The sequence below is a fragment of the Lipophrys pholis genome (assembly GCF_963383615.2).
Source record: "Lipophrys pholis genome assembly, chromosome: 22".
NCBI classification, from domain to species: Eukaryota; Metazoa; Chordata; class Actinopteri; order Blenniiformes; family Blenniidae; genus Lipophrys; species Lipophrys pholis.
Genome location: NC_137644.1, coordinates 2,092,153 through 2,117,630, shown reverse-complemented (window position 1 = coordinate 2,117,630; position 25,478 = coordinate 2,092,153). Strand labels below are relative to the sequence as shown.

Sequence of the window (25,478 nt, the reverse complement as noted above, 5' to 3'; positions counted from 1 at the left end):
TGGTGTCGTCTTTATTGAAATATGCTTGTGAAGGTTAACAGAGTGTCGTGACAGCATGACGGCACACAGTCGTCGTGGTGTTTCCAGGACTTCAGCGTAATGTGCTCACAGACCTTGTAGATGTGTGGTCGCTGGTTTCTGCCGACGCTGCGGCTACGCACCAGGCGGACAGGCAACAATTGTTGTGTGTACTGTGATGTGATTTGAACACTCAAGAACATGATGTTGATGTCTCTGAACTTTGCAATTTGGTCTTCCAAATAAGAGTGTTCTTCCTCTTTCCCCCTAATTTCCTGTGACTGCGCTGCGTTTTTTTCTTTTTATTCTTTTTATATAATTTCCCACAACATGTGGGAGCAGAGCTTTGTTTTTGTTCCTTTTTCCAAGATTCTCTGAGGTTTTTTTGTTTGTTTTTTTTCCCTTTTGACTACAAAATACTGGAATTTTAAAGAGATGAGTTTTCAACATAAGAACTTAGCAGGTTCAAACCTCAGAGCTGACAGTGGGTCCCTGAGCAAACCCCTTGAGCGCAGTAATGTGGCCAGCTGGCCACCGTATCCCAGATATAAAAAGGGTCAAATTAGGGAAAAATGGATTTTCCCCAAAGAGATGAATATAGTATGGGTTTAGTTTATTGGAGAAAGTGTTGAATCCCAGCATAAACAGCATACACCATCCAGAGGCAGGTCAGAAATTCTGGTTTTGATGCCGTCCACACTGTGGACCCCGTGCAGGAAGCTAGCTCGCGGCTACAGTCTGCCAACTTGCAGCCAAAACTAACATTGGCAGTATCACTGTCAATCCTTGTGCCAACAGCTCACTATGGCACAAAATGTACAACTAGAAAATAAACACGAGCAGCATGTTCCATGCGGTTTCCACCAATCTTTCTACCCTCCCTCGCATTATGGCGGTGAACTACATGGCACATCCAACCCCGACACAGAACCTCCAGGGCTGAGGCAGCCCTATGTCAACTGTAGACGCAGTAGAATAGATCAGCCTTTAGTCAACAAAATTGATCATAGTTCAATCAGTCTTCTGCAAGAAGTAAAGTCTGCATGTTGATATGCGATGACTATATATATTGTGAAACTGTCATCCAGCTAAGCTTGAGTGTCTCAGTAAAGGTTGCAGCTACTTCGGCTGCAGAGTCAAGGTCCGAACATTACACGTCCACAGAGTGCTCAAACTTGTGCGCGGAGCACGGCTGCGCACACGATTGCATTCATACAACATTTCTGGGTTCCTGTCGGTGCACGTTCCATAATGTTACGTAGCGATCCCAAAAAAGGTCTGAGCCGTCGGGCTATCGGTATTTTTACCTTTGCCAATAAACGTTGGGGGAAGGTTGTGTTTTTGTCGGCGTGTAGTTATTTATTGGTTTGTATGTATGTATTTTACCAACTTTTTGCGAAAACTATCAGAATCAGAAAAAACGTTGTTTATACCCGAGGAGCAATTAGGTGAGCAAAGGGCGATACTGTATATAAAAATGCAGGAGAGAATAAACAAATCAATCAAATAAAATAAGAAAGCTAGTATCTTAAAAGCGGCAGATTTGTAATCTTGCACAGGTTAGAGAAGTCATTGCACATGAACAATATTGCACAAAACAATTCCAGGTTATTGTAACCCCTTCAAGTTCAGGAGAACCACATTGGGGACAGAAGTTGCTCTCCTTCTCTGGGTCTTGCAGGCCGGACAGCGGAACCTGCGACCTGATGGGAGCAGCTCAAATGCAGAGGACAGAGCACGTGTGGCGTCACTGAGGAGGCGACGCGACAGGCCGCATGTCTGCTGCTCGTACACAGCGCTCAGGTGGAGAGCAGGAAGTCCAATAATCTTTGAACACACCTTTAGAATGTTGTGCAGGCGGTTCCTGTCCTGTAGGGTGATGGAGTGATACCAGCAGCACATGGAGAAAGATGAGGTGCTTTCGATGACTGTGTAGTAGAATGTCAGTAAGATGTTCTTGCAGACAGAAAAAGAGTTCAGTTTGAACTATGAACACAAATTGCATGAAACCTCCAGGGATGACCAATCAATGAGATGTCGTGACGTTAAGGGTCAACCATTTCCAGAAAGAAAAAAAAAAATCGCAAAAACCTGCAAAAAAAGATCCCTTACAAAGCGGATGGGAGAGGCACCTCAAAGGAGATTAGCGTCTGTTGCCATGGAGACGCCCAGGAGCTCGCAGCTAATATCTCGATTCGGCAAGCATCCAGAAAGACCGTGTGAGCGCATTGACTCGGGTAGTGGTTTATCTGTGTGCCTCCGCTCATTGTTTCACACAGTGATGTTGCTACCTGACAGGCTAGCTAGCATTGATATGAGCTAACAGCTAGCATGCTAGCAATGCTAACTTAGTTTTGCAAACAGATGTGGCGTTGGCGGAGGTCTGCGCTCTACCGAGTGCACGTTTTGGTCTTATAAATTGTGGTTGTACAGGCGGGATACCGGAAGATCTCACACAAAAGTCCAGTAGGCTCTACTGAGTGCGCAGTCGGCGCGCACCGGGGTGGATGACTAATTTGATGTCACACGGAACAAAGCGGACTCGGTGCACAGGCGAACAGGGAGATTAGGTTCTGCCTTCGAGCCGACCCGTATAGACCTGAATAAGACTGACCTGTGTGTCTGCATCTGTCTGCTGTGCTCTTACCTTGAAGTCAAAGCTGCAGAGGCTGACGGCGTCGCTGTCGTCCTTTTCCCGCCGCTTCCGCTTCTGTGGAGAGACGAACATGCAGAATGTTGGCAGGACTGTTTGAGGTGAATGACAGGAAGACACTGCTGCATAGATCAACACCAGGGTAACAATGCATCAAGTCTGATACAGACACCCACAGCTTACAAGTTTTCCCCTCATTTGTCTCACAACAGGGCAGAAATCTCCTCCTCACATGTATTTTTATTGCCTTGTGGCGGAGTGCATGTCCTTGTCTGGATGCCAAGCCAACATTAGCATGTAGAGACATTTACAGCTTGCCAGTTAAGCTCGTTGGCCCTGGAGCTCTTTAGTACAGCCACAATAGTCTCTGCTGGAGGTCCTTGCTGGGAACAGGAAGGGGTTAATTAGGCAGTGGGCCGCTTTAACACCTGCATGTGGGCCGCCGCTCAGTTAACAGGTGAGAACAGCAGTCTGGCCCCGTTCACTAGCACTTCTGGTGGCCTCTGCTTCGGGTCCTCTGCCCGTGGTTCTGTCACCGCGCTCCATTAAACACCGAGCTGGACACAGGACGTCACCACCTGATTCACCAGCAAGGTGAGGACGGCCGAATGTACACAGAGTCTGAGCTGTGTGTGTGTGTGTGTGTGTGTGTGTGTGTGTGTGTGTGTGTGTGTGTGTGTGTGTGTGTTCCTCTCCATCAGGTTAACCTGTTAGTTTTCCCACATGTGTAAATAACATTTAAGTGGAAAGTGCTGGGAGCATGGCGAGCCTCCAGCCCCGGCTGAATGTTCGGGCTCATTCAGTGTTGGTTGCGTCTCCTCAAAGGAGATCTGTGAGGCGACAAAAGATTGTGTAACCAACTTTTCAGTCAGCAGACTTTCACTGGGTCCCACAGCTGACTACACCACAGAGGGTTTGAGTTAATCCAGCAGCCTCACAGGACATTCAATGAAAAAAAGTGGCCGAATTAAGGTACCGAGTCCCTGGGTGGACTCATGTTTGACTTCTCTGAAGTGATGAGAAGCTTGTCAAAGATAAACGTGACAGAGCTGATAAAAATGACAATGGCAGGAGTCACAGCATCTGTTGAACTTATCTCTTCCTACTGATGATGATAAAGGAAGTTAAACACTTCCTCTCTATACAACTGACTCAATCAACCCACATTACAAATCCTGGAAGTTTAAAGACTGTTAAGAGAAATGATTAACATCAAATTATAATGTGTCACAATATTTGGTATAATATTTTCCTTTCATCAAAAATGCCAGATTTTACGCTACATGCAAGTAGCCGCGAAATGCTCAGATGGTCTACATGGTTTTAGGATTTTTCTTTAAAAAACACGCGTCTTTTATATAATAACAAAGACCCTTTCAAATAGTTGTACTTTTATGCAGTAAAGCAGTGGAAAACATTGAGTCTAACATAAATTTGTATTTTGTCGTTTCACTGGTGTGACCCACTGTTAACTCATGTCAACGCTAATAGCTTCTGTAAGCTAACTGTGTCACAACGTTAGGATCCAGTTTGGAGATGATTTCCAGGTAAAAGTTGGTTCATAGGCAACGGTGGGCGGAGTCACTGAAAACGCCACTTTCTGAAAATGGCTCCTAAGGCAGAACTTTTCGAAACTCCATCTCTGTGGAAATGCAGGCAAACCTTTCTGAGTATGAGTGATGAGATGAACAACAAAGTTTCCTCCATGGTGTCATGACTCCTAGTCCATAGTCTCCTGGGACTGGGTTTATAGTTGTCACCCTAATAACGATCCAACTTGGTCGTCTGTCCACTAGAATGTCCGTGTTGTCCCATTCTTTAGGGAATTGTTCTCTGCACCATGTGCGTGTGGTTTCATTACAAAAACAACTAACAGCACCAACTTGTGGCCTGGCATGCTAACTACGCACCATTTTGAGCGCGTAAACAGGCACAGATATTAAACCGTTGCAATGTCACTGCAAAACGTTTCAGAAACAAAAAAGCTAAAACTTCACTTGTTCAGGTAAGCGGGGCCTCGGCTGCTTCCTTTCGTGGTTCCCACAGTTGATCTTGTAGTTTTACAATTTTCCCTCCTCATGCTTCCTGGGCAGTTGGAGTTACAAGTCTTGCACAGATTCAAACCAGCAAACTTCTGGTTCCATGTTTGCGGTGGTCATAAGAAGGCTGAGGAGTGTTGTTGGAGCTCAGGGCGCCAGCTGATGTCAGCCGGCTGGTGAAGTGTGCGTGCCGAGAGTGAGAGCTCCCTCCAAGTTAAACATTGCCCGAGGCTTCGGGACTTACGCAGGAGATAAAAATGACACGAGACTAATCTCAGTGCAAAAACAGACACGTGGGGGAGAAAATTAGCAGCCCTGTTCTGCCGCCTCTGAAAAAGCCCTCCGTCAGCAGCTCTCTGGAATAACACCCCAAGCTGTGACTTGTTCAGTCGGTGGGCTGGGCTCAATGTAAATACTCTGACTCAACACACACGCACACGCACACGCACACGCACACACACACACACACACACACACACACACACACACACACACACACACACACACACACACACACACACACACACACACACACACACACACACACACACACACACACACACACACACACACACACACACACACACGCACGCACACACACAGGCTATAGAAACTGTCGCAGCCACTTTATTACTCATCTGGTGAGCCGTGGACAGATTTGTATGTTACATAAAGAGGTGATGATGTGCGCAGACAACAAAAACATAAACAGCCGTGTAGGCGAACCACTGGTGCTACATGCAAGTTTCAACACTTTCAGATCCAGACAATAACAGGTTGTGCTGTTTCAGTTTTTGGATGCCAGACGTTTGCAAATAGTGCTCACATTACAATGACTTCATGCCCGGAACGTTCAAAGGAAAATTCACCCTGTCACATCACAGCCAGTCTGACCCAGGAGTGGATTTGAGAGGCTGCAAAGAAGCCAAGAAGTGTCAAAGTCACAGTGAGGGAGCGGTGAAAAGGTATATAAATATTTGCTGAAGGGGCAGGAAGAGGTGGGGGAATGGAGCGATAAAAGAGACACACAAAGAGAAGGACAGAAAACTAAACATTTGCTAATCCAGCCCCGTTGGCTGTAATATAGAGTGATTTAAACCAAGAGGCTGGTTTCCTCCTCCTCATTGTTCTCCATCTACTCACAAGTAAATGACAGTGAAGACCTAAGGAGCCATTCTCAGGCCACACTTCCATTCAGAAAGCATTTACACGACTAAAAATGTTGATTCTAAGGCCCTGTTTACACGACAACGTTTCACGTGACAACAACTCATCCGCTAAAAAAAAAAGGAGAGTGTTTCCACTGCAGCAGCGGACACAGAGACAACGATGTAGTTAGTCTGCCGGGCCACTGGAGGGCGCTGTTGCTTGATTTTGTAATGTAACTACACAGACGTGTGCAGAGAACAAAACACTATAAAGGTGAAGAAAATGGAGAGAACCTGACATCCTAGTGGACTGATGAGGAACCGGATGATATCAGGGAGAGTCTCAACTATTAAACTACTGATCTGGACCATAAAACTAGAATATGGACCGCGGGTCGTACCACTACAGGTCGTACCACTACGGGTCGTACCACTACGGGTCGTACCACTACGGGTCGTACCACTACGAGTCGTACCACTACGGGTCGTACCACTACGAGTCGTACCACTACGAGTCGTACCACTACGGGTCGTACCACTACGGGTCGTACCGCTACGGGTCGTACCACTACGAGTCGTACCACTACGGGTCGTACCACTACGGGTCGTACCACTACAGGTCGTACCACTACGAGTCGTACCGCTACGGGTCGTACCGCTACGGGTCGTACCGCTACGGGTCGTACCACTACGCGGCCGCCATCTTTGTTTACAACTGGATGAGCAGGAGGGAGGGGGAGATGAGCAGTAACAGGCTCTGTAGCCTCCATCAGTCTCTGCAGGAGGGAACAGAGACCGTGAAAGAATCTTTCCACCTTGAGAGCCGGATTAAAAACTTTGTGGATACAGTGGATCAGAACACCGGTGCCGTGTAAACGGACCCCCCAAAAGTGAAGAAAGTTTTGCGGATACAATACACCAGTGTTCTGATGCACTGTATCCGCAAAGTTTTTAATCCAGCTTTTTATATTGGTTCAGTTATGTGCTTTTAAATAACCATAACATATTTGGTGTTTGGTTCCTTCAATATCAACTGGTCCTCCAATTTGTCCTCGTCACCCGTCCCTCCGAAGTCTTCAGGGGACACTTGCCCTTGGATTTCATGGCGTCCCTACATCAGAGGTTTTACTGTATAGTGACAACTGGTCACACTTCACACTGGTGCTGGCATGTTGTGGAGATGATCAAATGGTCATTTTCACACAGAAAACCATGTCATAATACTGAATAACTTGCTTTTGCAGATTAAATGTCCGTTCTTGATCTAGGATTTTGTAAAATACATTTCCAAATAAAAGTGACTTATAGTCCAGTGTGAATTATGTGTTTTTTTCTTCTCAGCGAAGCAAGAATTTCGAGTGGTACAACATATACTCAGGAGCGACTTATAGTTCGGAAAATACGGTAACTAAAACATTACAGTGAAGCCAAATGCTGGAGCTCAAACCAACTCTCAACCGCCTTCAAAATAAAAGCCCTCTACATATCAAATAGAACCAGAATGAAACAATGCAAAGAACTCATTTGGCCCTCTCTTGTAACTCCGTTGGAAACAATTTGTATGAAGATTAAGGCTCCAACCTACACCTCCTTATATAGAAATAACCATTTCTAACTCTATTGCCACGTCAATCTATCGTTCAAAAGGATTCTTATTCCCTGGCTGAAAAGGGCTAAGAAAGATAAACAGCTGAAAAAGCTAAATGCAAGGCTTTTGGATGGACAAGCTGTTTCTCTTTGATTTGCATGTGCGTGTAGTACAACAGGGAGGTAAACGTCCAGACAGGGAACACTTTGAATTAAGTGTAAACTGAAGTTGCTCAATGTAGATGAGGCTCATGGCTAAAACGAGGAAAACATGTAGAACAAGCATAGCAAAGATCCTCTGTTAAATATTTTGGTCTTTCACGTGCATTGCCTGCAGCCATTACATTTACATTTCCCACATCACAGTAAGAACATGAGGTCTGACTGTGGGCAACAGCCTCTCACAACAATACCACTTAGCCATTTATCTGCTTCCTCTCCCAGTCACACAAATAAAAGAATGCAATAAATCTTGGGCCCATCAAAATGCTGACGTGATAAACATTGGAGTCACATTTTTGGACAACTTCAAATTTTCTCTATATTTAGGTGCATTTTAAAATGTAAAAAATCCTACAATTTTAGAAACAAGTTGAACATTTTAAAGAAAAGAAAGTGAGATTTTAACGATGCTACCTGGGGTAAAATCCATTTTGCAGCCTTCGATAAGCATGATTACGGAGATTGATGCTAATGCTAGGTTGCTTTTAATACTTATTCCAGAGCAGTCATTTTCATTTAAAAAAGAAAAAAAAAATGATTCTACATTGACGTCTACATTTCTTATAAATCCCTGATCTGGACTGAACCCTCTGGCCAGCCAGTTTTGCTCTATGGACAGAATGTTTGACGCCTAGCGTTGGGTGAAATGGCTAAAAATCTATATTGCGTTATAATTTGAAGCTTGTGTGGTAACGATATATAATTTTCTTTTGTATATATACATTTTAGCAGAATAAACTCTTCAAAAATGTATAAAATGGAATTTTAATAATATTTATTGTGCAAAACTGTAACAACCTTGTCCACAGTAATGCGCGGGGAAGGGGTTGCAGCAATTATTTGGATCTCAAAATGAATATCCCGATGCCAACACAATGGCAGAACATTCAGACAATCGGGTCCGGCCCTAGTATTCTGGCTGGTGTCCGCTCAGCTTGACATTCGCCAGAAAAACCGGTCGGTTGTCTGTGTTTGGCGGGTGGTCCGCTCATTAAAGGTGTGCTAACAGTTAAAACGTGTCCGTGCAGGCCGAGTCGTTCGCTCACAGGGTGTCTGCACTTTTTGGAAGTTATCTGTTGTTTACCTTAGTACTCCCGGGTACCCGACCCGGTGCAGAACTCTGCTGTGAAGGTGGAGACTCGCAGCGGTGGTGTATTTATGACAACCAATAGAAAAAGAAAGAAAGAAATTTGAAGGAGCGGCAGCTAGGATTTAGAAATGGCGGCCCGTCATTTCTAAATCAATGTCGAGGAAACACTGGATCATGTTTTTCTACTCAACATTCGACTCCTTAAACCCAAACCAGGTCCATCTAACCGATGTCGCACCGGTCGTTTTTACGAGCGCCTCCTCCTCTTCCTCCTACCGCGTAAGCGGCTTGCAGCTGCTCTCATGATTTTGACCAAAATGGGTGCGGCTTGATGACATCATCAAGATTCGGCATTTCGGTAGGCTGGTAGGGTCAAAATCTCTACGGTGGGCCAAATTCATATCGTCTCTACCTGAGATCGTTTGTACCGCCCACCCAGATGAACACCCATGATTTACACTTTACTCAAAAGCTATTTTCCTTCTTTATCGATGAAATTTCTTTCTCGTCATTTTGACATTAATGTTCATTTGAGATAAATATCCATATATAGCAGGGAGCACTGTGATTTGATCTTATGCAGACGGGTGTTGTGGTCACTTAATACTGCATTACAACATACATTTCTGATCTCCTGTCGAGAACCTGTAAAATCCTGCAGAGAGCTTGTAACTTTCTTTTTACTTATCACATATTATTAAGTATTAAAGGGCATTAATCCGAGACGGTGAACAGCTGCAATGCAACATCAAAGTGCGATGTGGAGGATGCAGCTGGACGTCCAGCGGAGCTGCACCTCCGTGGCATCACGTGTTCTCGGAGGCTCCCAGAATGGAGAGGTGGAGAATAAGTTGCTGCTGATATGAACAAGGCCATCCCACGATAATTATGGATTGCGTGAAAAGGCCCGACGCCTCTCATGAGCTGGCAGCCGCGTTAAATCTCTCCGTCTGATCAAAGCTAGAATTCAGCTTATCAGCCGCTCTGCACACTGACAACCCCCCTCCACCCCCCACAGCCCCAACTTGTCTTGATAGCTTGGAGTCTGACTCTCACCGTTGTTAATTACCTTCACATTCCACCTGAGCGCAGCGCAGTCTGGCTTGATCACCTCCAGCACTGCGCTGTGCTGGAAACCTGACTCACGTTCCTGCAGTGACAGAAAGCGCCTGGGGGCTTGTGCCTGATGCAGTCTGAGGGAATACTCCAGGGTTCGACTGTGGGCCAATGCAGTCAAACCTGTACCTGCTTCTGCCCAGGCAGGGGGAGATAAAGCAGCCTCTCCCCACCCTCAAAAAACAAAAAAACAAGAAACAATCGCCTTCCCCGACTACATCAAAGTCCTGAAAGCTGGCTACACTTTATACAAACCCTGGCAAACTCCTCCAGTTCGGAGCGGCGGGGTCGAGATAAGAGGGCAGCGAGACAAAGACTTCCAGGATTCCTTCCTGGCTGCCTGCTCTCTGGCAGGCTCATAAATCAGAGGGAAACTGAGGGAGAAGGAGGGAGCGACTTGAGAGGGTGAGCTAACAAGTTCCACATGCTTGGGGTGGATGAGCTAAACGTGCCATGTTTGTGAATCAAAGGCAGCAGGCTGGCATGAGATAAAGAGCTGTTGGCCTCTGCTGGCTGCTTTTCTTCCTCCAGCCACGGATTGTGTTTCGGGCAGCTGGAAATGCTGGAAATGCCCACGCTAACCTCATACCGTCTAATCTTTTCCTACTTTTCTGGTTCTAATCAGCCTGAATGTAAAGCACAAGCAGGCCAGCACTCTGACAAGCCATTACGGTCTCCTGCACGGGTAAAGAAACGGGAGAACGTCAGATCGGCTTCGTCGAGACGTTTTTATTTGGCTCGCTCACGTACGGTCATAATCATCATTCGGCGAGGTATTAGATGGAAGTCGAGGGCGAAGGAAAGCTGGCCTGGAATGTAACTTTAGAGATGGAGGTGCGCTGATATCAGCCAATGGCACGAGGATGAAGGCCAGAGACCAATCTGAAGGTTGAAGCCAGAGCTGAGTCAGAACGCCCACCAAGGCCAAGAATTCCGATGTGCAGCTCTCTCCTGGGTACGATCACTGGTAAACTGCTCATAACTTCAACCTCACAGACCACAACTACTGGAGATGTCACTCAGCCACTGTTACACGGCATTGTTTTGTGGACAGAGCATTTACATACAAGAACAGCAGATTCAGTTAAACGTCAAGCGGCTTTAGTTTGCTCTGAGCACGTCAATGCTTCCAACCCGCTGGCGTTCATGACGATTCCACGGTATCTTCAAACACGTCCCTGTTGCCTTCAGTGTTTGACAAACTCAAAGAAGAGTCAGTGCCTTTAAGCGTTGCGTGCACCACTGTCTGACTAGATATCGTCTCTTTTCAGGTCAGAGCATCATGAACAGGTTTAATGCGTTTCAGTTCAGAGGCCTTATTTAGCCTCAACTGGGTGAAATGATCATGTGACAACTCCAAGCTGATATCCTTAGGATCAGAACATTCTCACACGTTATGACAATGTTCACATTGCACTACCTGCATTGCAGCACCAGTAATCAACTACATTCAGTAAAGTCCAGTTGGAGTTCTCAGTGTTGTATCTGCAGATTCCACTAACAGAGCATGCAGCTCCCGGGGGGATTTAAACTGATAAAAAGCTCAAAAAGAGTAAAAATACCACTCAAAGGTCTGAATAAGCAAACGCCAATGGATTTGGGTTTCTTTTGCTTTTGAACTTTGCAGTCTTTGATATTTTTCTCTGAATAATTTACATTCTACAACTGCATTAATGTGCTTAGTGTCTTGCTGCTGTGTTAACGGTCCCCACTGCAGAGTTTAGCAGCATTCAGCAGTCTGTGTTTAAATCACTAAAAGACTTTCACTATATTTGCACTCAGCACGTGTTTGCAGCTGCTGCACTGACACTTCCTTCGCTACTGAGGTAGGTGTTACACAGCTCTTTCAATTCAATGCATCCACACATGTAAACAGAACACTGGATCACTGGATCACATCCTACGTGAAAGGCAGAACCTGGAAACTTCAATGACTTGTAAATAAATATCAGTATAACACTAAGAAGAGAAGTGACTGGACCTGACATACCGAGCCAGCAGCTGTGGAATGAAGTTTAGGAAAAAAGAGGTCACTGCTAATGCACCTCAAAAACATGTCGACCTTCAAAACTATAGAGATTTAAGAATTTAACACAAGTTTCAATAGTTTAGCCTTTTTTATTTTTTTATTTATTTGACAGGAGATGTCCTATAACAACCAATGCTACGGATTGTTAAAGCACTGCATCATCGACACATGTCTTTTATTTTTGCATTGTGCTTAGGAGTAAAACTAAATTCCAGCATCCATCCTCTGGTCGGGATGGTTTATGGTTGACAGAGAGCCGTGACAATGAGCAGCGCGACTGTTTCCGAGACTCTGAGGAGGGATTTGAAGCCAAAACACTTTGTGGTGACGGGAAGCGGCGCTCGAGTGGCTCCCGAGTTACACATCAGGAGGAGGAGTCGGCCAGCAGAGAATCGATGCATCATGCACGAGTAAACACAGCGTGCAGCTTTCAGAAGGAGGCCTGGTCCTTGTGTCGCCAATGAGCTGCATGCTGGAAAATATGAAGGCTGCACTCACCAAGCTGAAGTCCCATTGTGACCCGGGGGTGAGGAAAGAGAAGGAGCTCCCTCTTCGTAGTGACCTGTGTGAAGAGGACAGGATTACAGGAGTTGTTTACACCTCATTTTCCTGCAAAACGCCAGCAAAAACTGCTTTGAAGCACCACTGGAGAACATCCTGAACTACAAACCATCCACCCCCCGTTACCTACCACAGCCTCAACATGGTGGGGCAACACAGACCAGGATCCACCTCGTCAAAGAAACAGGGACATCGTGATCACAGCTGATTTCCTCGGAAACAACTCACCAAGGTCCTGAGACCTAAGACCCTGGGGCCATTTGAAGGAGGAGTCTGTAACCCTCCAAGCCCCCCGCCCCCACAAACCTATCTCCAACCTGCTCCTCCAGGTCATGCTGCAGGGTGCCACAGCGAGGGCAATTACACAACACATGGGTGAATGGACGGCTTCACAGCCTGAGGAGATACATGAAAGCAGCTACAGACCCCACTTTTATTAGTGCACTATTTCACTCTGATAAAGTGCACGAGAAGTGTGACTCCAACTGCCATACAAGGCCAAGTTTAATCTGTGTAAACACAATACACAAGGCCGACGGATAAAAGCTATTGCTTTAAAAAGGGACACCACCTGCTAATCTTTTTTTTTTGTATGAGTTTAAATAATAATCCAATAAATGGAGAATGTGTGATGAATGTGGACACTCGGGGGAGGGGTGGTGAGGACTCAAACAAAACATATTGAGATTTTGTGGAGTATGTTTAAAGAAGTCATCAGATTGAGTGATGATTTAAAACCACCTACACCGCTCAGCTCTGAAGCCACGCTGGAGTTTACATAAACTGTCAGATGACATGATAATGAGGAAGATGGAGGAGGAGGAGGGGCAGAATCGCAGACCCCAAAAAGGCATCAGCATTTGGAGAATGCGGAGCTGCTCAGAAACACTTGTCCTGCGTGTGTGTCCAGCAAGTGCTGCTGGTAACACCGAGTCATCCAACACGGACTCCAGCTGCCCTTCTCCAGTCAGCATGAGCAGCTGCAGCCTGACGCCGCCGAGCGCGACCACAGCCTCTGAAACACGCCGCACACTTTCCGTAATGTGACGGAGGTTCAAACGCGTCAAGAGGCTCGCTGCATGATAGCGTTCTGACTCCATCTGACTGTCAGACATTTCTGTGCTGTGTCACCGGTTTGAAACCGTGCTCTTTGTCCAACAGTGAAACAATCTAGGACGGAGTGATGACCACGTCTCTACGTTCGACTCAAAATCATGACAGTGTAGATGAGGAGTGACGGTTTGGATTTTAAGTGTAAAATGTGAAATTTAATGAGGCGTATAAAAGTCATTGGCTCAACCTGCGCTCCCTCCCTAACTGTCACCGCCACTAGTTGGAGCTAGAGAGCCTTCAGAGTAGCGATGGGAATCGAAAACCATTCTAAGAGAATCGATTAAGAACCGACTTGTTAAGCAGAATCGAAAATGGAATCGGAACTGCAAAAATCTTCTTTGCACGTTCTCTTGGGCTGTTTTCTGAGCACTTACTTCCTTTAAGACTAGTCAGAATTAAAATGTCAATTGTTGACAGATAAATCAGTTAATTTGGGTTTGATATTACTATTAAAGTAGAACATTACCAGGTCACCTAAAATAAAACACCTCTCAATGCTTTAATACTGCGACCATCCCCCCAGAAAAGTGGGAAAATGAAGGCGACTCTGAAAAAGCAATGGAGCGTCATCCCAGATCGTATCTGTACCTGAGAGATAGTCATTCTCATTTCTACTTTTTATAATCAACAAACCTTAATGCAGTGGATGACCTGAATAAATGTTAACTGAAGAACACAATCATCAGTGTTTGAACCATTATTCTTCATTTTAGTACCAATAAGTGTTCATACTGAGCATCAGAGGGCCACTCGTGATAGAACTGAAGTGCTTTTTATCGTTGAGTTATGCTCATTGGTCACTTAGTCTTTTCTGAGAAAAGGTTAACACGACGGTGGATGTTTGCAAGGCCTATAAAACGGAACGGTTTGCTTGAGGAGACAGTAAAATGAGAAGCAGGAGAAAATGAGCAGACAGGTCCTGTGGAGGTCCCGTTGGGACCACCCATGCTGGGAATGTAAGGTGCTGTGGATAAACAGCATGTGTTGGGCTAGAAGTAATAATAGTGGCTGAGAAGGACAATGTGAAGCTGTGTGGGTGTCCGGGGAGGCGAGCCGGGGGTCAGAGGTGGTTGCAGGTGGTGCTCACACCGTCAGTCGCTGAGCCAACTCGAGGGCGCGGCTGGAGGCATCTACAGGGAGCCGCCGTTTAAAGGTTCAGAGGCGCCAGATGAAGTGTTTGAAATGCCTCTTGCTTTCCTCCATCACCTATCGATAGACATACCATGCTGGAACCTCCTGTGACGTCATGAGGAGGTGTCTACTGAACCACACACACATCTTCAGAGATCCTAGCATCTCCTCTTGACCTGGGATAATGTGCACTTTGTACGATACGTGTTATTATAGCTTGAAACCCTGGTGTCCGACAAGCAATCTGGGAGCTGCAACCAGCCTGCCAGATTATTTCATCCAGTTCACACCACGAGGCGTCTTTCATGGTGTAAAAACAGCAAAGAAGATGAGGGTGGTCTGTCGGCTGCCTCCTGCCAGAGTCACCACAGCGTGATAAGCATGTTTATACTTTGTTTTACAATGGATGACATAACTCTCAGAGGTATTTGAATTCTAACTTTCAACATTGAAGACAGTTAGCCGTCCTCCTGGCTCGTATGAGCCCACTCAGTATCTGCTGAATGGAAGAAATGGGAATCAGCTGATCCAGGTGACGGTGCAGTGAAAACACAAACTGGTGGAGAAGAAAGGTTAAATTTTAAAGAGTGAACACTCCCAATCCTCTATGTTTGATGTTGATCTCCAGAAAGACTATTGCCTGCAAACACTTTCAAGAACCCTGCATTTCAAAAAAGTTGTGTTTTCCCTCTTCGGACGTAAACCTTGTTTACAGGACGATGGAAACGAGGGTAACCGCAAAGCTTTCTTCACTTTTGGGGGGGTCTGTTTACACACCACCAGTACCCGGATCCACTGTAACCATGACTTTTTTTTATCTGGACTCCCAAGTTGGGAGTTACTGGCAGAATTACTATTGCAACAACACGTCATCAGGTAAAACTAACCTCTCACCCGTCTCATAACAGTCTGATCCCAAATCCTCCTCCAGCTGGTCGTGTGACTTACACATAGAGCTCTTTCGGCAGATACCATCTAAGACCACTAGATGTCACTGTATGACAACAGAATGCAGCTAAAGTACCACGAGAAAAGTTTTTCCATCATGTTGCTGATGCAACCTGAATGAAACCGATCTGTATGTGACCCTTTGGCTAAAATTAACTTGAAGCCTCTTGATTAAGACGTTCTACAAGGAAGTTAAAGCAGTTTAATCAAATAGTACATCTACCATTAATTCCCAGCATGCTCAGTTACATCAACCACCTTTGTACTGTATGATTATAACCTGTTGTCAGTCACCTTTGTATCTGCTGTGCAAAAATGGTGAAAGAAAAACAACAACAACTACAATGACTCTCTGCTAACTCCCAATGCACACGTAGTATAATGAAATCTCAGATACTGCAGTTTTAAGACTGACTGACATAAACAAGGAACCACGCTAAAAATAAATAAATGAAGAAACAACTTGCACTCATCATTGTTTGTTCCAACAAAGCAGATACGATTGGATTAGTGAGGAAAAGAAGAGATAAAATAAAACAGCAGTAATCTTATGATCCAATCAGTCTGATGTCAAATGTGAGGGAATCACAGATTGATACAGGAGTATGACGGGCTTCTAGGAGCGCTGTGGTTTGACTTTTACAGCTCACAGGAGTTTCCCTGTACGTCCCTCTGGGTCCATCTCCAGATCTGAACCTCTAAGTGAGTCAGCGCTCAACAGTAATGACAGATTCACATATGTACGATGGATAATCTTACCAGGAATCTCGTACGGGTCATCGAGTACTGGGAAGAAAAAGCTCTCTTCTTCTGAAAGTCATTTGAAGAGAACATTAAATTATGAGGGGATGCGATGAACTGAGAGTCTCTCTCTGTTGGTGTTCGGCTGCAAGACTCAACAAGTCCGATTCCATGAAGAAGGGTGACGCCGAGTAAATCCATCCTATCTGAATCTTCATTTATTATCAACATCCTTCAATGCCTGGGCATGGCGGTAAATCACCTTCACTTAGGGAAGAGGTGACATGATTCAATGTCTTACTAGTTCTTCTAAACTTTAAGGAATGATAATATTAACTTAGTTTGGAGGAAATAAATCAGCAGCCAGCAGCTGTGTGGGTTTTCAATACTAACTTGAAAAGTGGCCGTCTGATGAGATGAAACTATTCCTGGAAATGAATGTGTTTACTTTACAATGTTCCAATGAGGCTCAGCTTTCAGTCAATGCAGGTTTGTTGGTTTTAAATCTGAACTAACTTTTCTCTTAGACAGTACTTTAAAGATCAACAGGCTCACTGTAACCACCCATTAATAGTGTAATTAACCTGAAAAGCATGTCTGTGGACTGTGGGAGGAAGCCACACAGGGAGAATATGCAAACTCCAAACAGGAAGGAACTTTGTCGCTGTAATCATTATTATAAAATTCAGGTTTTCATTTGATAAAGTATGTCAGGGAATGTAAAGCTGATTAAAATCAACTCACATTTAACATTTTGTAAAAAATGGGAAACAAATCAACTTGAACGGAACAGAAGTCGTGGTTCCCAACCTTGTATTCGATTTTTGTAATTTTATCTGGTCACACCGACGGCAGTAAGAGAAGCATGGAACATCAGTACAATCATGTTATGCACTGTAGTCATTTACCTTAATTCCAGAAATCCCACATGTAACATCATAGTTAAATGTTTAGCATGACGGAGTCACGTGTTCTGTTTGGCAGTGATGATACAGATTCCAGCTTTGGTGTGACCCAGTAGGCTTTAGCGGCGAGCTACAAGCAAGCGTCCATACTATTAGAGGTGTACACAGTGGGGTTTTTTATTCTGAATTTAACAGCTCCTCCAGTGAAGTGTACATTTGCTACACCATCATCTGGATCACGGGTGGAGTTTCTCAACAAGCTACATGACCTAGTGGAGCGGACCAATCACAGCCCTCGTGGTCTGCGTAATTCCCCCTGTGTTCTGTCCTTTAAATGCGTGTTTAGAAATTGTTGGAGGTTTGTGTCGGCGGACGAAGAGGCTCTGCTGTGGTGGTTCCTGGCAACACAAAGCCTTTACGTATGGTTTGCGTGGGGATCTTTACAAGGCAGCCGGTTTGTGACTGGTTCAAAGTTTATGTGTAGACACTGTCCTAAAATTTCACATTATATAATTTAATTGGGGACGTCCTGTTTGTCAACAGTGGAATTACCTTGTGTTTGCATTGGAGGAGAGCTTTGTGGTCGTTACTTTTCATTCCATTGCCTGTCTGAGTCACTTATAATTTGATATCAGCACGGAGCATGGTGATTTCTCTTTGTAGTGACAGCGCCGCCGGTATCAAGTGTCTCCTGCTATGTTCTCGTCCTCTGATGAGGGTGAATTACAATAAACCCATTAAGCAGCGTTGGTTTGAAGAGAAGCAGGGTGTTATGACTGAGGCTTCTTGGGAATGTGTGGAGGGTCTCCAGAGGCAGACAGCCATTGTTGGTCATGACATGTCACAGAAATATGACAAGCATCGGTGCAGGAGCGCCACACACACACACACACACACACACACACACACACACACACACACACACACACACACACACACACACACACACACACACACACACACACACACACACACACACACACACACACACACACACACACACACACACAGTTACATCATGCGGCTGCCCGACAAAGGTGTTATCCAGTTTCTCAAGAAGAGAGGCATGCTGGGAAGATGGGCGCACTGCAACAATTAGGTTTTGTAAGCTTGGATTATCAGAAGTACCAGTGAAAGAGTGAACACAGGGCCTGTTACGACCAGCAGCTGGTGAAATCCTCTTGGCTCTCTTCATGTTGAGTCAGCACATTTGACAAAGCCCTACCAAAGAACCACCAAGGAACATGGTGACACTATCGTCATATTTCATCCATCATCAATCAGACCCCATTTACACCACAACAGTTTCAAGTGAAAGAAAAAACTTTCACTGTATCTTGGGTGTCTGTTCACAGGACAACAATACTCTGAGCCACTGAAAACGTGGTAACGGGGGACAACACACATTTTGAAAACTTTCCGACACCATTTTGATGGTGATGTAACTTTTCTGAAACACTGCAATTGTACATGCAACCCACGGCTGTAGTAAATACTTCTTCTGCACATGGATGAATAGATGCAGTGTCATGACTCCCAGTCTTGGTGGTTTTATTTTGACAGTCACCGTAATAACAATCCAGCCTGGTCGTCTGTCCACTAGAATGTCCGTGTTCTCCCGCTGGTAATGTTTATAGCGTAATGTTGACTGCATGTGTGTGTGTGTGGTTTCAATACAAAAACAAACAACGGCACTAGCTCGCGGCCTGACATGCTCACGACATCATTTCCAGCATGTATGTCAACGCAACTTGAAACATTCTGTAACTGGGGCCTTCAACGATGGGCGCGAGCCCAATGGGGAAAACCACATTGTTTTACATCATCTGTAAACCAGGGCCCCCTCGGACCCCTCGGACCCCTCGGACCCCTTGACGGAAACCAGCGGTCCATTGAACCGTGCTCAGTGAACCGGTTCATTTTACCGAGAACCGTTTCATCACTAGTGCACATAACAGCAACATTATTGTTTCTCAGGTATCATCGGGATTAAAGCCACACTTGAGGGGTAAAATGCAAAAAAAAAAAAAAGACTGCAACATTTTTCTAATAGAGGAGAATATCTGTAATCAGGAGGCCTCAGTAAAGATGGTATGAAGCTGACATTGCTCTTATATTTGGAATCATTTAGGTATTGTAAAAATCTATTAAAATAAATGCACTTTTTCATGCTTAACTCATACTTTGTGGAGCTTAAACAAAGAAAAATACATGGAGTTGCACTGAGATATGTAGTTAAAAGGTGTTATGCTGTTACTGATCTGCACAACTAAAATGATTTTGATGCCTCGGTTCTAAGAACCTACAACAGACCTGGTGAATTGACATTGTGTGGTTTATTCAAGGCTGCTGGACTTCAAATCAGAGATCTGAGACAATGGGAGTGGAGAATCAGCTGAAACAGGAAGTGTTCTACACTATCAGACGTCTCACATTGTAAATCTGGGTTCAACACAGAAAACCTCAAAGCTTTGATTGATAAGTTAATATAGTTAATATGGTACGTTCATCCATTATTCCTGCTTAATCTGTCTCACAGAGTGGAAGCTGGAGCTCCCAGCATGCACTGGGTTGTGAAGCTCATTAACCGAGCAAGCCTGATGAGAACACGAAGCAGCAGTTCACAGAACTGGAATGGCCGAGCTCCAATACCAAAGAAAGAAAGATGGCTGGATGAAATGATGTTTGTGTGAATTGATAAATCAGTCACACAGTGACTCACTTTTTTCTGAAGAAGGTTCAGTCGTGAGGCAACATTAGAAACGATGACAGCCGGGTTTATATGACACTGTGTGAACGTGAACACACCTCAACCGACATGATTTTCACGCCTGCCGTCCGTCACTACTTTAACCGTGAGGTGAAGGTCTCGGGCCTCGGTGTTGGTGAGATCACTTGATGAGCCTGCAGGTTCAATCTTGTGTGCGTCAATCGTTTGGTGTCTTTCCAAAGAGAAACTGAATCCCTGATTATTCGAGGTACGTTCCCTCTGGACAGATGAGCAAATGACAACCGGAGCTCATGTTTTATTCTCCGGTTTGTGTTTGGATATCTCATCAGACGATCAGATTATGAAGTGACTCATGGTGAAATATTGGTATTTCCTATACAATGATGCCTTCAGAAACCCTCCGAGGCCTGCGTGTGATCACACAGGATAAAGGTCGGCGCTCTTCCTGTTCTTGTTTATCGACGGAAGCGTTGGCCCGTGAGTCAGAGCGTCAGCATGTGGACATCTACCTGGTGAGACTCACCTTTGTTTGAGAAAGCCTGTCAACAGATTTTTATGGCTGCAAGCAAAAAGGCAATAACAAGGCGTTGGCTTTGTAAGGAACCACCCACCCTTAATCAGTGGATAGAAATAGTTAAAAATATACAGATGACCTACAGTTTAAGGCTGAAGACGGACATATGTGAGGCTCTCTGGGCACCATGGGAAACGTTCCTCACACATAGGGGTGACAACTAAACCTAAACTTGGAATACTTTACTGCCTGTGAATGTTGTGAAATATACAGATGTAACTCGTGATGCAAATAACCCCCCCCCCCCCCCCAATGTTACTGTTGTTGTTCAGGTTGTTCAGTAGTTTTTATCTGTGATATATAATTGAAATATAACTGTGATGTATAAATGCATAACTGTGTGACTTTACAGAGTGGTTCTGTACCTTGTTAATTCCTGTGAAAAAATTAAATAAAAATAAAGTTTCAAAAAAAAGAAAAAAGAGAAAGCCTGTTAAATGAGCCACTGCCGTGACTCACCCCAGCGACACCCACTCCCACTGATCCCGTGGGCGTGCGACACACACTCCTCACACTCCAGTTATCTGGTTTCTGGTTTCCACCAACTGTTTAAATGGTTCGTAACAAAGTCAGGTTGTTTCAAGATGATGCTGTTTGTGTGACTTTACAAAGATAGTCATAGAAGTACAATGGCATGAGGTGGAAACTGTGAAAATGACCAAGATTCATACCAAATAAAGTTATTGTCCAACAATAACAACCCACAAGATATTCTGGATTTTGTTCAAGTCAGACGTATTCGTTCACATGTTGTCTTTAACACCATCGTGAGTTTAGAGGAAATGCAGAGGTTAGCAAATATCCAATAAAGGGTTAACAAGCAGCAGCAGCAGCAGCAAAGGAGCAGCGTCCCATCAGTGTCTTGGCTTCACTTCTTGGGTCTCGATACTTAAGCATTGTGCAACGGATTGTTTTAATCTAATGTACTCTATCAGGCTGCATGCTGCTGCTCACGTCGTCCTGGTAATTTGGTCACGTGATCAAAGTGGGAAGGGGAATTAAAAAAGAAGCTGCCACACAGCCACCCAGCACATAAGTGACGACATGAAGGTAATAACAACGGGCCTCTGTGCCTGGATCAGCTGAGTCAAAGAGGAGAGTCTCCGCTGGGCGTCCAAACAGTGACTCATCACAACAGCTCCCATTCAACTTTGTACTCTGATTACACCACACTTTGTACTCCAACTCAGTTTAAAATTATTATTAACCGTCTATTTGAAGATAATAACCACATCGTGCAAGTCTTCTGAGGACATGCTTGTATGAATGAGTGAAATATCCCAGAATGATGCCACACATTAGCGTGTTTCTATGGTAACGGGGTTATAACACCAATATTAACTTCTACACCAAACACCTGCTGTAACACCGTATTCACTTCAAGGTCACAATGTTGACCAAGTGAAAAAAGACCAAATAAGGTGCATAAAAGAGATTAAATTTGAAAAAGTTAGGTTAAAAATGACCTCATCAAGAATGGCCAGTTTTGTTAAATCTTGAAAAGGTCCTTCAAATGTTTTCTTTCATTACTTTACTGGCACTCTGCTGTTACTGCAAAAACATCTCTTGAGCCAGATTTACAAGTTGGGTCGGTGGACATTGGATATTTTTTTAATTTAGAGCTCTTAACAGCAGGATTGCTCATAAAGAGAACATCTGCATGCTCATTTATGTTTTCAAAGAAAAAAAGGGGGAAAAAGAGAAAATGGCCAAAGCCAAACGTTAACAACGCCATGGAATGGACGGACCGGTCAGTATCTTTGTTTGACGGAAGTAAACACGCTGGTTCCTAATGCAAATACATGAGAGAGCACTCCTCCAATCAGACGCATCAACCCCAAACGTTTCTGAACTTTTCAAAAGTATCACCTCCTGAACAGAGTATTTCAGACCTTGGTTCTGACGGTTCAAAGTGTCATGTGATGATTCTTGGTTAAAAAACCTCCCTGATACAGAAAGACTGTGCAAACATTTCCAAACTTCATCCTCCCAACGCTCATGCTGCTCTACCTCCACCCAACATCCACCTACGGCACTTTGCATGAGCAACACCTTTCAGCACCAAGTCCACAAGCATCTGTCCAGGCAGGTTTATTCCAGCTGGTTACACGCTGCAGTTTGGCCTAAACAACATGAAAACATTGAAGTTCCACTGTCAGTCTGGTATTTAATCCCAATCTCATGTGGGAAATCAACTCCTATTTTCTGTCACTCACCACGTCTGTTTTTTCTTCTTCCATAAGCCTTGTTATGGAGTCCCGGCACTGGGTGATGTTTTTTCCATGTTTGTCTCCAGGGCCAGCCGGGCACTGGGCAGGGCTGGGTCGTTCTGGCACATTACATGGAAAGCCTTTCAAAACGGTCCAACATAAACGCTCCCAGGGGTTTATCAAGTCAAAACAAGCTGATTACTTTCATGCTGGCAGCCAGACTGAGAACTGACCAGATAAAACCCGGACTCCGAGGTGCTTCACTGACATTCAGGACCAAAAGGTTGGAGAGGACGATCAGAGGGGCTGAAGAACTAGAATGCCAAACTTACAAAGGGCAGGACAAACACACTTCTTTGAGAAGAGGAGACAGAACAAAGATATCAACTGAAAAGTTACAAGCGTTGATGAGTAACTGCACTTTCCAGCTTTTCCACAACACTTCAGTCCCTGCTGAGCCTGAGATATTCCAAGTAGCTGCCAGCCCTGAACCGTCACCTGGTCAGGGAAATATGACAGCAGAGAAGCAACGGCAATCTATTAACCACCGAGCTGGGGATGTTCCCACTGTGAAGGGAGAGTACTGACCACCACAACACCACGCTACTCCACTAACAGGCATTGTAATGTTGTCTCTACTTCTAAGACCGGGTCCTAATGAACACATCTTACAGGTCAGTAGGATCAGGTATAGTCTGTATGGTGAAGCTGCTATGGTTTAGATTACTGGAAGACATTCTTTAATGTCCTGAGCTTCTCTTTCTCAATCTCTCATATTCACGTCACTAACATTCTGCATTTGGAGGGACGAGGCTCAGTTTGGATCCTTTGCTTTTTCTTGTATATTGTTTATTTTTTTTAATCCAAAGGGCAGGAGATTGACAACTACAGTTCTTTAACAATGAGTTAAAGTTACAGGTTGAAGGATGGGATTTAATATGCTTGTGGTTTCATGTGATTTATCATTATTATTTTTAGAACATTGTATTTTTCATGTTCAAAATAATATAAAACATAAACTGAAGGTCAGAGAAAGCCCTGGTTTAAGTCTGGTGGGCTTTGCATGTTTTCCATGTCGGTTTATTGCAGGTAATCTGGGTTTCTGCTGGGGAGACTCAGGTCCTTTGGAGTGCAGGGGGCGCTCCTGAGGACCTTTAATGACTCCGTGGTGGCATCAGCCATCTTCTATGGAGTGGTCTGCTGGAGCAGCAGCACTCTGGCTGCAGACAGGAACCAACTGAACCAACTGGTGAGGAAGGCCAGCTCTGTCCTGGGCTGCCCCCTGGACCCTGTGGAGGTGGTGGGAGACAGGAGGATGTTGAAGAAGCTTTCATCCCTGATGGAGACCGTCTCCCACCCCCTACATGGTACCGTCACATCACTGGGCAGCTCCGTCAGTGACAGGCTTCTCCACCCGCGGTGTCTGAAGGAGAGACTCCGCCGGTCCTTCCTCCCAGCTGCAGTCAGACTCTTCAACCAAGCCTGCTCCCAGGAGACCACTGCACACCACCACCGGACAATATCACTCCACTCCAGCTGGGCAAGAAGTGGTGCAATAACTATAATAATCTATAAGAACGTATTTACTATGTAAAATACATCCACCCCCATATTCTGTACATGTCCACACTTATAGGCACCGTGTGCATGTTTTTATTATATTGTATTTTATCTACTTTTTTAGTTTCTGCTATGTGCTTCTTTCTCTTTACTATCCATTGTACCACATTTCTCCACATGTGAGATAAATAAAGGATATCTTATCTTATCTTATCTTATCTTTCTCTGCCTGTTCAAAATCATGCCTTTGAAATGTGAGAATGTGAGTAAAAAGTACAAAAACCCCACGGGGGGAAAGCTTGAGGGCTTGAACCAGAACTGATACCGAGAAGAACCAAGCTGGAGGAGAGAGAAGCGGCTCCGCTCAGGCCGCTCAGGCCGCTCGAGCCGCCCGGTGCCTCCCTGTCCCGTCCTGTGTCGCCATCATGCGGCGCGAGGACGCAGCTAAAACTCTTTACACTTCACAAGGTCCACAGACATTAATGACGAACAAGGAAGACAGTCTAGAGCTGGTTCTGTCTCATTTTAAAGGCCCCCCCCCTCCCTCCCTCCCTCCCTTCCTCCCTCCTCCATCCCTCCCTCCATCCCTCCATCCCCCCTCCATCCCTCCATCCCCCCTCTCTAACCTCCTCAGACTGCTGCTGCTGCTCCCCGCGGAACAAGACTCTTCCTCCTCTTCCGGGAGAAACTTTCGCTCTTCCTTCGGTTCGTCTGAGCTGAAAACGGGAGCTTGGACTTCAGCAGCTTCACCCATCGGAACATTCACGTCCTAAATGGACCTCCTCTGAAGGGGTTAAAGTCAACAAGTCCAAAAATAAAAACACGAACCCGTGACTTTGTTCGAATGTGGCGGAAATCCAGATATCCACCAATCAGAGGAGGAGACCAGAGTTCGTTACGAGGATGTGACGTAGGGGGGCGGGGCTAATCTACAGCAGGCTCGTGTCTATAAATAAAGTATAAAAGAAGTGTTTTTTAAAAAATGTATTTAAAAAAAAAGGGTACACGTGTATGAATAGAGAATAAAAAGTGTGTAAAAAGTGTATACAGAGTTTAGACAAGTATTTTTAAAAGTACAAAATCTATAGAGAGTACAAAAAAA

General features: G+C 44.9%; 1 protein-coding gene across 1 annotated transcript in view; it reads right to left on the bottom strand.

Moving 5' to 3' along the window:
- Positions 1 to 25,256, bottom strand: part of net1 (neuroepithelial cell transforming 1) — a 41,860-nt gene extending 16,604 nt beyond the window's left edge. Inside the window, exons 1-3 of the mRNA XM_080492069.1 lie at positions 25,003 to 25,256; positions 12,401 to 12,464; positions 2,666 to 2,728 (exon numbers count right to left, since the gene is read on the bottom strand). Of these exons, the coding sequence (XP_080348195.1) occupies positions 2,666 to 2,728; positions 12,401 to 12,464; positions 25,003 to 25,130 (255 nt within the window). The 5' untranslated portion in view covers positions 25,131 to 25,256. The remainder of the gene's footprint in view (positions 1 to 2,665; positions 2,729 to 12,400; positions 12,465 to 25,002) is intronic.
- Positions 25,257 to 25,478: the final 222 nt, after the last annotated feature.